The sequence below is a fragment of the Anabrus simplex genome, chromosome 1, assembly GCF_040414725.1.
Source record: "Anabrus simplex isolate iqAnaSimp1 chromosome 1, ASM4041472v1, whole genome shotgun sequence".
In the NCBI taxonomy this organism is placed as follows: Eukaryota; Metazoa; Arthropoda; class Insecta; order Orthoptera; family Tettigoniidae; genus Anabrus; species Anabrus simplex.
The window spans coordinates 383,902,316-383,916,341 of NC_090265.1; the positions used below are offsets into that span (position 1 = coordinate 383,902,316).

Here is a 14,026-nt window from a genome sequence, read left to right on the forward strand (position 1 = left end):
CCCCACTCATATGACTGGGTCAACAACTGACCTACCATCTTAATGGGCTTCTATGCAAATTTGATTCCAGAATACATTGTCACTCCAGCAGAAATGACTCTCGGTATTTCGATCATACTTCCATCTGATTTCTTTGATTCAACATCATTGGCCTGTGACATTTCTTCTTTTGTCTTCAACCTGAGGCAGTACATGGCCTCACTGAAGCCAATCAACATTTAACATCACTCTCCAAAATCTGTCTTCATCCACCCAGAACTTATGACAATTTCTCGTGTATTCATCAGACAAGATGCAGTTAGAAAACCTCCCCAACCTATTTACAATGGACCATATCTTGTAATCAAACATTCTGAAAAGAACTTCACTTTGGAAACACTTCATGGTCAACAGACAGTCTCCATCGACAGACTTAAACTAGCCTTACTAGTGCATAACTTGGAACCTACACCACCCAAGTCCACAACGCAAGTGCAACCTAGCTCTATGATCATCCCTGGAGATAGCCATCAGTCCAGCAAGTGGATTACACGTTCTGGTCACACAGTGCGCTTCACAAATAGATTTATCCACGTTATCACTATGGAGGGAGTAGTATGTGGCGGCCAATGATTCATGAACTATTAATTAAACTCCTTGACTAGTGTTGTTTGTTCCATATTTTCTCTGAGTTTTATATTCTGTTATTCTTTTGTTCTAACTTAGCCAACATCTGATATTGATCTTTGTATTATGTAGTTGTAGTAATAAATAGTGTATATTTAAAAACAAAAAACTACAAGAGCGATAGAAGCCTAGGGAATCTTTCATTTTCATGCTTTTCATGGCCCTTGTCTTTCTTTGGTTGATACTTTCATTTTTCGAAGTATCAGATCCCTTCCTTTTTTTCGATCTGATTAGTGTCAATGAGTTGTAATTCCTCTCGCTTTCTGTGGCCTTTTGCAGGTTTTTTGTATTATTGCTAATCTTGATTTGATCTCTTCGTTCTGTTTTAAAAGAGCTGAGTATCAGGTTAATATTTAAAAAATACTGACTGGTGTACAAAGCAACTCTCTTTACAGTCTGTAGGGCTAGTTACCACTCTCTTGGAAAACTTTCACATGGCTGACACTCATATTTCCCTTATTTTTCACAGTTTTGGACAGAGTCATAGAACAAACATTCGCCATGAGCTATTTTAATGTAAAACCAAACGTAAGAGAAATACACCGGCTTTTATAATTTAGGTCCCTTCTGAAGCACCCCGTCTTGGTGAAAATTTTGGACAACTTATAGCTAAGATCCTACTCGACCTTATTTTAAACTGAAATACCAAGTTTCGATAAAACCACCCATCCATTTTCACATGATGCTGAAAAAAACATAAACAAATATTAAACTGAACTCAACATAGGTCATTACAATATCAGTATTGTTGTCAGAATATAATACTGTAGTAACAGACTGGAATGTTGCAGTTAAAAGCAATGCTATCTTATGAAATGCTCAATCAAGTGAAAAAGGCACAGTTTATGAGTTTTCATGAATAGTACTATGCTGGCATTCTGACAATGCCAAGTTCCATAGCTGGAATGACCCATCCCCAGATACTGTCATTTTTCCATTAAGTTTGCACACTCCCTATTCCTATCAGAGCCTTACAGCAGAGATTGAATAGCTGGAAAACTTTGATGAACCAGTGTGTCATGTACCAGTAGTTTTCAGAACATGTATGAACCAGAGGGATGGCATTCTAAAAATATTCATACTGGGTGAGTTGGCCATGCGGTTAGGGGCGCAGGGCTGTGAGCTTGCATACGGGAGATAGTGGGTTCGAATCCCACTGTCGACAGCCCTGAAGATGGTTTTCTGTGGCTTCCCATTTTCACACCAGGCAAATGCTGGGGCTGTACCTTAATTCAGACCACAGCCGCTTCCTTCCAACTCCTAGGCCTTTCCTATCCCATCGTCGCCATAAGACAGATATAGATATAGATTTCACATTTCTTTTTGTGTACAGTACTGGTAGTCTTATTCAGTTATTATTATATTCTTCACAGTCTCCTGTTTTTATTTATAGTCAAATCTTTTCCAATATATTGTGAAACATTGTGTGACAACCATGGGTACCAAAATGAGTCCAGCATTAGTACCAATTACTTGTGCCAGGCTCCTCCACTAATCCTTCCTGTGTGCCCCCTTTGCCAACTTTTCTGACCCCAGTGGTATTAGAGAATTCTTGGCCTAAACAGGCTTTCATTTTCCTGTCTTTCATGGCTCTTCCCTTTCCTTTGCCTATATCTTCCTTGTCAAATGTTCAGACCTTCTTTCTTCCTCCTTGAAGTTGTTTAATTATTTAATTATTTGAGTTTATGTTTTAAGTTTCATAAATATAGCCTACAGTAGCCTACAGTAAGACTCACTTTACAATTTAACCACTTCAATTCTTTCTTATAAATCCGTACAAAGAAGGGGTACTGTAACTAGTAACAATATAAATTCTATTCATTATATTTCATTTTTATTTAGCATATGCGTATGCATATCCAACTAGAGGCTTTAAATGACAATATTGATAAATATGGTATGAAAATCAGTGTGGAGAAGAACAAAACAGTGGTGATGACAAGAGGAGAAAGAGAATGAAAAGGAATCATCAGTATCAGGGGACAAAACCTTTAGGTTGTTGATTACTTCAAATATTTGGGAAATGAAATCATGCTAGATGATTGGATAAGGAGATCAGCAGAAGGGTACAAGCGGGAAGTACGTTCTACCAGAATGTAAGAAACCTTGTGTGGAACAGAGAAGTTCCTATGAAATGTAAAGAGATAATGTACAAGATGTACTATACCCCTGTATTAACGTATGCATCAGAGGCTTGGAATTTACAGCAAGAAATGAGAGTAAAATTCAGGCCAGTGTGATGAAGTTCCTGAGGAGTATGGTAGGGAAGACAAGGAGAGACATGGTAAGAAATGTTGATGTCAGAAAAGAGATAGGGGTAGAAAAACTGAGTGATAGGATGGAGAAGAATAAATTGAGATGGTTTGGACATGCTATGAGGATGGAGGAGGGAAGGATACGAAAACAAGTGTTGGAGGCTAAGATAGGAGGAAAGAGGGCAAGAGGGAAGCCCAGAGCAAGATGGATGGACTCTGTCAAGAACAGTATTTAAAAAAAAGAAGACTGGACTGGAATAAAATTAGTGAAGAGGAGTGGTGGAAGGAGAGGCAACAGTGGAGAAGTGCCATCAAACCCCGACCTTGCAGGAGCTGGACTAGGGGAAATGAAAATGATGAATAATAATAATAATCGTATGGGCTCAGCTACCATGTGCAGACATTTCAATTTGACGCCATCTGGCTGTCTGCTCGTCAATTTTGACGTTCTGTTTTACTCTAGGCCCACTAGATGGCAGACCGAGTAAATCGAAACTCTCTTGGGCGTCCATGGCTGAGATTTAATGAATTTTGTTGGGTAAATACCAAATGTGTCACCATGGCCATGTGGTTAAGGGCACACAACTGTGAGCTTGCATCCAGGAGACAATGGCTTCGAATCCCACTGTCGGCAGCCCTGAAGATGATTTTCCGTGGTTTCCCATTTTCACATCAGGCAAATGCTGGGGCTGTACCTTAAGGCCACGGCTGCATCCTTCCAACTCCTAGTCCTTTCCTATCCCATCATTGCCATAAGACCTACCTGTGTCAGTGTGACGTAAAGCCAGTAGGAACAAGAAAATTATTAAGGAAGCTAAACAAAGAAATATTTCACAAATTAAATTGTACATTTTACCTACAAATATTATGTACAAACAGAGTGCTAAGCAAACCAGAACAGTAACTACATGGACCAGAAATTTGTGATCAATAGATATTGACAATTAAATTTGAATTGTAGTGGTTTACAGATGTTAGTGATCAAAAAAATAAGGATAATTCAACTGAAAGATTAGGCAATTTTAAATTAAGACTGTTGGAGTGGGAAATTCAACCTTTTTTTTACTAATAATGCCTTTATAGGTGGGTGACGAGGTGGCCTCCTTAATCTCGGGGCGCCCTGCAGCTGCGGGTGCTGTGGGTCCCTTAAACCAGGCCTGCTTGTAATAAATGTTCTAGTCATTGTTCTGAATCAATTACCACAATTTTTTAATGCCCAGTTAAAACTCAGCCAGTGTGAAAGTTCTTTATTCTACGATTAGGAGATTATGGATGGGAACTATTTTCAGCTTTAGTATAGATTGTTTCACCCAACCCTGCAGTCTAGGGGTAATATGCCTGCCTCTCAGCTGGAGGCCCCAGATTCCATTCCCAGTTAGGACAGGGATTTTTACCTGTACGTGAAGACTGGTTTGAGGTCCACTCAGCCTATGTGAGATGGCTATCCCGATCTAGAAAACCAAGGATTTGTTGCACTGACTATGTATCACCCCGTAATCTGCAGGCCTTCAGTATGAGCAGCGGTTCCTTAGTAGGCCAAGATCCTCAGGGTTGTAGCACCATGGGGTTTGTTTGTTGTTTGTTTGTTTGTTTGTTTGTTTGTTTGTTTGTTTGTTTGTTTGTTTGTTTGTTTGTTTGTTTGTTTGTTTATAGACTGTTTCTCTTTGAATGGATCTGTAAAAGCTGTAGACCATAGGGAAGGGCTGCAGCAAGATTGATGGTATAAGTGAAGACTATCACAAGCTTGTCTTCCAATGTGCTGTGTGGGATGCCAAGGACCATCCGGGATGGTAAAACTACAGCAGAGATGTGACATGCCAATGGGTTTATGACGCTCTGACAAAGAGGCGTAACAAATAGGATACAAGCCTGCCTGCAGGAAACAAAATAGGGCCCCTCAAAAAATTGTTATAAAACCTATCATTAATACATATTTAACACATATTCATTACTAGCAAGATACCCGTGCTTCGCTACGGTATTATACTGAAATTTATAATTGAATGCTTATTGTTTTAGATATATAATCCGCCGAGATTCGCGATCTGACTCGTTTTCTGCGAGAATCCTCCAAAATTCCCGATCTGACTCGTTTTCTATTATTTTACAGCACGTTTCCTCCCATTTTTCAATATTCCTTTCCAACAATCGATTTCGTACTTCCCGGGCTAGGCTCAGGTATTCCTCCTGGTCAGTTGGGTCCGTAAATCTTTGCCATCTTTTCCGTTAATCATTTTTAATATGGATAAAATCCTTCAGGAGATCCGGCGTGGTGTCATATTGGGTGATTTGGCGGCACTGAACCCGCGGCCGGACTGCATTCTTAGTCATTACCCGTCCAGGAGCCGTTGCCAGCGCGGTCCGCACATTTGACGACGGTCCGGAACATTATTATTATTATTATTATTATTATTATTATTATTATTATTATTATGTGTTGCTGGAATGGCTGATGACAGGGAAAACCGGAGTATCCGGAGAAAAACCTATCCCGCCTCCGTTTTGTCCAGCACGAATGTCACATGGAGTGACCGGGATTTGAACCACGGAACCCAGCTTTGAGAGGCCGGAGCGGTGCCGCCTGAGCAACGGAGGATCCTTATAAGTACATCAATAACAGTAAAATCAATTGGTCTCACCTCCTTCTACACCCCACCGCCGTTAAGTTTATTTACCGCCACCCCCCCCCCCCAAAAAAAATTAAAAGAAGGCTTGTTTCTTTATGTTTAAGGGAGATTCCAAACACCAATGTTCACGTCTATTACCTTCAGTTTTGAGATATAAGTATCCCCATAAAAGTAATTTACTTTTTTCACTTCATTTCACACTACTCCCCCCCCCCCCCAAGTGAACTTTCCCGAAAAAAAATACTTGTTTCTTTAATAGTAAAGGATCTTCTAAATACCAATTATCACGACTCTAACTTCTTCAGTTTTTGATTTATGTGTCCTCATGAAAGGAATTCAACTCCTTTACACTCCCGCCCTCCAAGATGGTTTCCCGCCCAAAACGCGTTTTTCTTTGTTTTTAAAGGAGATCCAAATACGAATTTTCACATCTGTAATAACTTTAGTTTTTATTAGATGTATGTATTATCATACAATTAAGCCAATTAATTTTTCAATTCTTTCACAACCCCCCCCCCCCCCCCCTCCGCTTCATTGGATTTTTAGAGAATAGGTGTATTTTTACTTTTAAAGCAGATTGAAAATATCAAATTTCACGTCTGTAAAATCTGCATTTTTGATATATCAGTAGCCTAATTAAAAGAATTCAACACCATTTTCAGTCACTTTTACCCTCACCCTCCACCCAGGTGATATTTTCGAAAACTAAAAATACACGTTTCTTTATGTTTAATAGAGATAAAAAATACCATTTTTCACTTCTGTAACATGTTAAGTTTTTTAGATATACTGTAAAAATTCTCATTTCAAAATTTCACCCCTTTTGAGTTCCCCTTAAGTGGAGTTTCCAAAAACAAATAACCTATGTTTCTTTATATTTACAGGAGATTTCAAACACCCACTTTTTACGTCTGTAACATTTTACGAATCCAAGATATTCTGTGGATATAGTCTTTCAAAAAAGTCACCCCAATTTGTCACTCCTGTTTAACCGCCATTAATTGGATTTTCCAAAAACCAAAAAATACGTATTTCTTTATTTTTAAAGGAGATCCCATATACAATTTTTCAGTTCTGTAATATCTTTCGTTTCTGAGATAAATGTATCCTCATTAAAGGCATTCAACCCATTTTCCCCCCTTTTACACCCTTTCTATTGGGATTTATAGGAAACAAAAAAATATGTGTTCCTTTATTTTTAGAGGAGATTCTAACGACCAATTTTTACATCTGTAAATTTTAAAGTTTTAAGATGTAGACACACTCATTTTAAAAAATTCACCCCCCCCTTTTCACCCCCAATATTTGGATTTTCCAAAAACGAAAAAATACGTGTTTCCTTACTTTTAAAGTAGATCCTAAATACCAATTTTCAAGTCTGTAATATCTTCTGGTTCTGAAATATAAGTAGACTCATGAAAAGCATTCGACCCCTTCTTCAACCTTTTCTTCCCTTCTTATTAGGATTTTCCGAAAACAAAATATACGTGTTTCTTTATTTTTAAAGGAGATTCTAAATACCAATTTTCACATCTATAACCTTTAAAAGTTTTGAGATATAGATACACTCATTTTAAAATATTACCCCCTTTTCACCCCCTCCCTTAATTGGATTTTCCAGAAACAAAAAATACATGTTTCTTTATTTTTAAAGGAGATCCCAAACACCGATTTTCAGGTCTGTAATATATTCAGTTTTTGAGATATAAGTAGCCTCATTAAAGGCATTCAACCCTTTTTCCACCCCTTTTCACTCCTCCTATTGTGATTTTCCGAAAACAAAAAAATACGTGTTTCTTTATTTTTAATGAAGATTCTAAATACCAATTTTTACATCTGCAAACTTTAAAAGTTTGGAGATACAGATTCACTCATTTTAAAAATTCACCCCCTTTTCACCCTCCCATTAATTGGATTTTCCAAAAACAAAAAAATACGTGTTTCTTTATTTTTAAAAGAGATCAAAAGTACCAATTTTCAGGTCTGTAATATCTTCAGTTTCTGAGATATAAGTACCGGTATCCTGATTGAAGGCATTCAACCCATTTTTCCCCATTTTCACTTTTTTTCACCCCTCATATTGGGGTTTCCAGAAAACAAAAAAATACGTGTATCCTTATTTTAAAAGAAGATTCTAAATACCAATTTTTACATCTGTAAACTTTTAAAGTTTTGAGATATAGATACACTCTTTTTAAAATTTCACCCCCTTTTCACCCCCTTAGCGACGGAATATCAAAAAATCCTCTCTTAGCGAGCACCTACATCTTAATATGAATATATCCCCAAAATTTCATTTCTTTATGTCCAGTAGTTTTGGCTCGGCGATGATGAATCAGTCAGTCAGTCAGTCAGTCAGTCAGGACAAGTTATTTTATATATATAGATAGCAGATGCTTTAATGCAATCTATATCCATTTAATATATACAAAGGACTTATTATAAGATTACAAAACTAATTAATTTATTAATAGATTTTATTTTGAAATTTAAATATTTTGTAGGGATTGAAATACAACATTAAATACTGTATGTTTCTATATTTTATCTTTACATTTTTAAAACTCCACTGTACTAACATTTGATTCTGAAGAAACTGGACCATGCAGTGTACTTTCTGGGATGCAAAGGCATTGAGGAATTCACTGATGCATGAATGACACATTCGATGCTGAGCAGGTTCTTTCTTAGTTCATAGTTCTTGTAAGTACAGTAGCTCATTATGAATTTCAGTTTTAAAAAATGATCATTTTGCAGGAGTAGCAGCAGTAGGAATAATCAGATCTAAAATTTGATATTTTGTTACAAACATTAACTGTTTCTTTAATAATGACTTGGCAGAGATACTTGTGAGAGAACGTGCCATAACAACGAGAGACAGCTATCTTAGACTCAACACAATAACAATAATTATCCAACAATTGCTCTACATACACATTCTAAAAACAAACTTTATTGGTCCATTCTACAAACACATCATGATGTCACCTTTGCCATGCAGAGTGGCATTTGGGTAAAGTTATTTATGCATTTATTTAACTTTTCTAGGGAAGACTGTGAGCCCCTTAAGCCCTAGGCCTGCCTGAATTGCAGGCTTTGCTGGCTCTAATGTTAAACCTCTGCTCAGACATGATTAAATCGATTAGTGATGGTAAGTAAGCTCGTAACCTCATCCCGAGGTGGTGTAGCTCTTTTCAGGCACACCCCTAATGGAGGTGAGCTGCATGTACCATTCCAACCACATACCAGCCCTCCTGCCATTTTTACATTTCTGGCAGTACCGGGAATTGAACCTGGGCCCATGAGGACGGCAGCTAATAACACTAACCGTTACGCTACAGAGGTGATGATGATGATGATGATGATGATGATGATGATGATATTTTCAAGAAAGTATTTTCTACCTTGCAGAATCTATTTTCCAAGTCTTAAACATATAAGAAATAAACATTATCAATTTTCAGTATCCAGTGATCTCATATAATACAGTATATTAGTTCACACTGATAATTTCATGGCTTAAAGTACAGTATAAATAAGGAGATACATCTGCCAGATGCATTTTAAACAGAAGAAAATATATTGTTGTGAAACCTGAGCTATATTTCTACTTTCATACAAATTATTTTGGATTACGTGCACTTTCTTTCAGATACAGGCTTTCAGGCTTAAGAAATGCTAAGAATTTAAGTGTAAGGAATATACAAATTCCCATTGTCATATCTGCGTTCCTTTTTTACATTGTGTTGCAATGTTATCTCACAGAACTTGAATGGTCCAAGTTCATTACTAGTACAGGAAACTGTTTCATCTTTCTCTCCTGTACCTTTGTATTCTATGTAACATATGAAGTAACAATGTTATTGACGAACACACATTATTTTCAGCTCTTTGAACGACTTCGCAAGGAGCGTCCTCTGGAAACAAAGAAGATAATCCCCATTGCAGGGGATGTGGCAGAGCCTGAACTGGGCATCAACAAGTTGGACCAGAATCGTCTGATTGATAATGTAGCAGTGGTGTTCCATGCAGCTGCCACAGTAAGATTTGATGAGCCTCTCAAGTCAGCAGTTGTTATCAACATGCTGAGTACCAGAAAGCTTTTAGCTTTGTGTCATCGCATGCACAACATTGAGGTCAGTTTATGTGTGCCTCTAGGTTATGATATCTATAGGTTTGTAGAAAAGTTCTGAGAATTTTTGACAGGCAAATAATACATGTTATAAATTTCATATTGGTCCGTGATGGAATGTTAGTATGTAAAAATCCTCAACTAACACATAAACAATATTTGATTATTCTTACATTAAAAGAATGTTAATCTATTTAAGAACAGTACATGTTTTGTTTTCTTTTGAAAACATCTTCAGCCATGTTCATAGTTCAAGATTAAAATACAACAAAGTACAGGTTCCATAATTACACACAGTCAGTGGTGGTTCATGACATTTTAGTCTGGAAGGGCTGTGCCTCCATCTCTTCCTCCTACCCAATTGGTCCACTTTTCACTGACCAGCTTAAATATAATAATAAAAATAAATATATTAAAAAATAATAAAATATAATAATAATAATCCGATGAAATGAAATGTCATATGGCTTTTAGTGCCGGGATATGCCAGGACGGGCTTGGCTCGCCAGGTGAAGGTCTTTATATTTGACGCCCGTAAGCGACCTGCGTGTCATAATGAGGATGAAATGATGATGAAGACAACACATGCACCCAGCCCCCGTCCCATTGGAATTAACCAATTAAGGTTAAAATCCCCGACCCGGCCGGGAATCGAGCCCGCGACCCTCTGAACCGAAGGCCAGTATGCTGACTGTTCAGCCAACGAGTCGGACATAATCCGATGACATTAGCTGAATAGAAATCTGCTTCCGAGACAGAATGATCATGTAGCAAAAATCAGATAATATCATGAAAACCCCGAAAAATGCCTTGAGTGCTGGTTCAAACTGCCCAGAGTACTTAATAGCATATAAGAACTTACTAAGAATATATTGATTCTTTGAAACCTGTCCATTTAATTGTTTAATTTTAAGCCTGTATGCACTGTCTAATTGGCATCAGATATCTACTCTACCAAGCACACCAAATTCAATACCAGCGTTTATCTGTTTCTCGTTCATTTTATGCTTTTTCACCTTTTCACATTTTTAACACTTTGACCAACCTACAAATGGTGCTATCACCTTATGGTTGGATTTTAAATCTTTATTTTAGCTTCTTTGTAGAACTGAATTGTTTCAATAGTCAGTATAATGGAATTCATTATTTTGTAAAATATTTTGGAATTATTCTCTAATAACAGTTAATGTAAGAAGTGGGTTAAAAAGCCTAGGCACATTGTCAAGTGGCTGGCGATGTTGCTGAGGGCTCAGCCAGATAGCCTTTACACCCGCCTGCACTCTTCCTTCCCCTTACAAGCCTATGTTATCTTTTCAGGCTCCTCCCACATTCTGCACACTTGCTAACTCGAGGAACCTACTGAGGGCTCTCCTGCCACAGCCCGAGCGCCTCAAGGCTAAAGAGAAAATGTCATGCTTGCTCGACAGCAGCCACGGTCTAAAAGCCTTTGCCTTATCTTTGAAAATAGAAAAAAAGATTTGTACAACCAAAATAATAAAGACAACATTGTATAACTTAATAGCACACCACATCAGTTCGACTTCACTACATTGGTCCATCTCTTTATTTAATCAATAATAGAGTGAAATTATGTTAAGTGTTTTTGAAAAGGCAGCGGGGCAGCCCTTCATGTACCAACCGCCACCGAACACAATTAACAACACATTGTTAAGAACATCTTGTTCTAATCATAGAAAAGTGTTAAACACTATGAGTCTCTCTTTGAGTCTTGGAGAGTGTGACATATCTTGTTCGTAAAATCACGTTACATGTAAAAATCCACTTGATCTTTTGCCTTAAAATTTGTCTTAATAATCTTCTGAAGAGTGAATAATTACTGTTTTCAGATACTTAGTTATATTTAGTTATACTCTCCATTTTCCAGATTTGGTTACAAATGCACATGGAATTGACCTTTTGATTCAAACACAATTGCTCCATTTTGTCCGTATTAAGAAATTTTCCCTTTCCACTCACAGCAAGTGACCTGCTGAATGTTCTTTTCCTGAATAATTGCATTTAGTTGTAATTCTTCATTCTTCAGAAGGTTATTAAGATAAATTTTAAGACAAAAGCCTTTTATACTATTAGGACAAAATGTTCTTAACAATGTGTTATTAATTGTATTTGTCTATGAAACCTGTACTTTGTGTGTATTTGAACTATGAATATGGCTTATGATGTTTTCAAAAGAAAACAAAATATGTACCTTTTTTAAATAGTTCTTTCAATGTAAGAATAATCAAAGAAATTTTTAACTTGTAAGTTGAGTTTTTTTACAAAAGGTAAATATTCATATTTCTGAAAAATAGATAATATGCTGTGATCATTTGCAAGATAGTCATCATCATCATCATTATTTACCCTTATCCAGCTCCTGCCGGGTTGGGGTATTTATGGTACTTCTCCGTCTTCGTCTTTTCTTCCACCATTCCTCTTCCACGACCTTGTCTTCATATGCCGCTCTTCACTGATTCAATCCACCTTGTTCTTGGTCTTCCTCTTGCTCCCTTGCCCTCACACTTTGCTTCCAGCATCTGTCTTTTGAATTATATTCTCCTCCATCCTCTTTACAAGTCCAAACCACCTTAGTTTATTCTTTTCAACTCTATCATTTAGCTTTCCCATCCCAACTTCCTTCCTAACATCTTCATTTCTCACCATGTCTTTCTTTGTCTTTCCTATCATACTTTTTGGGAATTTCATCTCACTGGCTTGAATTCTACTCTCTTGTCTGCTAGTCAAAGTCAAAGTCTCAGTTGCATAAGTCAGTATGGGTACACAGAACATTTTGTACATTATCTCTTTACTTTTCCTTGGTACCTCCTTGTTCCAAACAAGTTTTCTTACACTTTGGTATAATCCGTTACCCTGCTATACCCTCCTGCTAATCTCCATGTCTCACACCAGGCAAATGCTGGGACTGTACCTTAATTAAGGCCACGGCCGCTTCCTTCCAACTCCTAGGCCTTCCCCATCCCATCGTCGCCATAAGACCTATCTGTGTCGGTGCGACGTAAAGCCCCTAGCAAAAAAAAAAAAAAAATCATGTCCACCCTAGCATTTTGCATTAATTTACTTCCTAGGTATTTAAAGCTAGCTGTCCACAATTTCCAGACTCTGATTTCCAATTTTCACAGTGCCCTTTCCTTGTCTTTCCCCTCTCGACATCACCATAGTCTTACTTTTCTCTGTACTGATTTTCATGCCACACTTCATAATTTTTTTGTTCATTACATCTAGTTGCTGTTGCACTTCTTTTCTGTCCTTTCCCCAGATCACAACATCATCTGCAAATAGCAGTCAGTATCTTCATCTCTTTATCTCCATAGGCTTCCTTTGTTTCTTTTACAATTTCGTCCATGACCATAATAAACAAAAAAAAAAAAGGTGACAGCACACTCCCCCGTCTTAGTCCAGTCTTATTCCTAAACCATTCTGTCTTTCCAACTGGGGTCAGCACTCTGCTAACACAGTTGTTGTACATTGCTTGCACCATTTCTAACATTTCTCTTCTGAGTCTCTTTTTAACCATGGTTTCCCAAATCTTCTCTCTGGGGGTACACTATCATATACCTTTTCTATATCTATGAAAGTCATGACCAGATCCTTTCCACATTCCCAGTTCTTTTCCATCAGCTGTCTAAAGATTGGGCCCACTGTAGATCTTCCACTCCTGAAGCCATATTGTTCCTTTTATAACTCTCCTTTAATCTTTTCTCATTCTTCTTTTTAATATCCTTTCCAGTATTTTAACTACCTGCGATATAAGTATGATTCCTCTATAGTTACCACAAACTTTCTTGTCCCCTTTCTTAAACACTGGCATTATTATCCCTTTTTTCTAGTCTTCTGGTACACATTTGTGTTTCCACGTACACTTTAGTAGTCAGTACAACCACTGCATACTGACAGGTCCAGCAGCTTTTATCATTTCCACACTGATTTCATCCATCCCTGTTGCTTTTCCCATCTTCATCTTTTGTACCGCTAACTCCACCTCCTGCATTGTTATATCATCCTCTGTTGTTAACTCCTCAACCTGTGTTGCTTCTACTCGTATCTCTCCTGTACAGTTGTTCACATTCAATAGCTTATGAAAATACTCCTTCCATCTTCTTTTTATCTCTTTTGGGTGTGTTAAAAGTCCATACTGCATCCTTTTACTGCCACTTACATCTGCTTCCATTTTTATGTAAATTCTTCCCAACTCTTCTCAGTGGTGGCTCGTGGCTGAATAATATGGTGAAGAGCTATAACCCGTTCTGTTTCCAGCGACAGATTTAGGAACAACATGTTGTTTCTGGTTGTTTTGTCATCGTATCTCGTACCTGCGACTGGCGGAG

At 37.5% G+C, this 14,026-nt stretch overlaps 1 protein-coding gene across 1 annotated transcript in view; it reads left to right on the forward strand.

Annotated features, from left to right (window-relative positions):
* The window catches only part of LOC136866377 (putative fatty acyl-CoA reductase CG5065), a 101,864-nt gene that overhangs the window by 35,625 nt on the left and 52,213 nt on the right, over positions 1–14,026 (forward strand). The window contains exon 2 of the mRNA XM_067143275.2: positions 9,436–9,684. Within this exon, the coding sequence (XP_066999376.2) occupies positions 9,436–9,684 (249 nt within the window). The remainder of the gene's footprint in view (positions 1–9,435; positions 9,685–14,026) is intronic.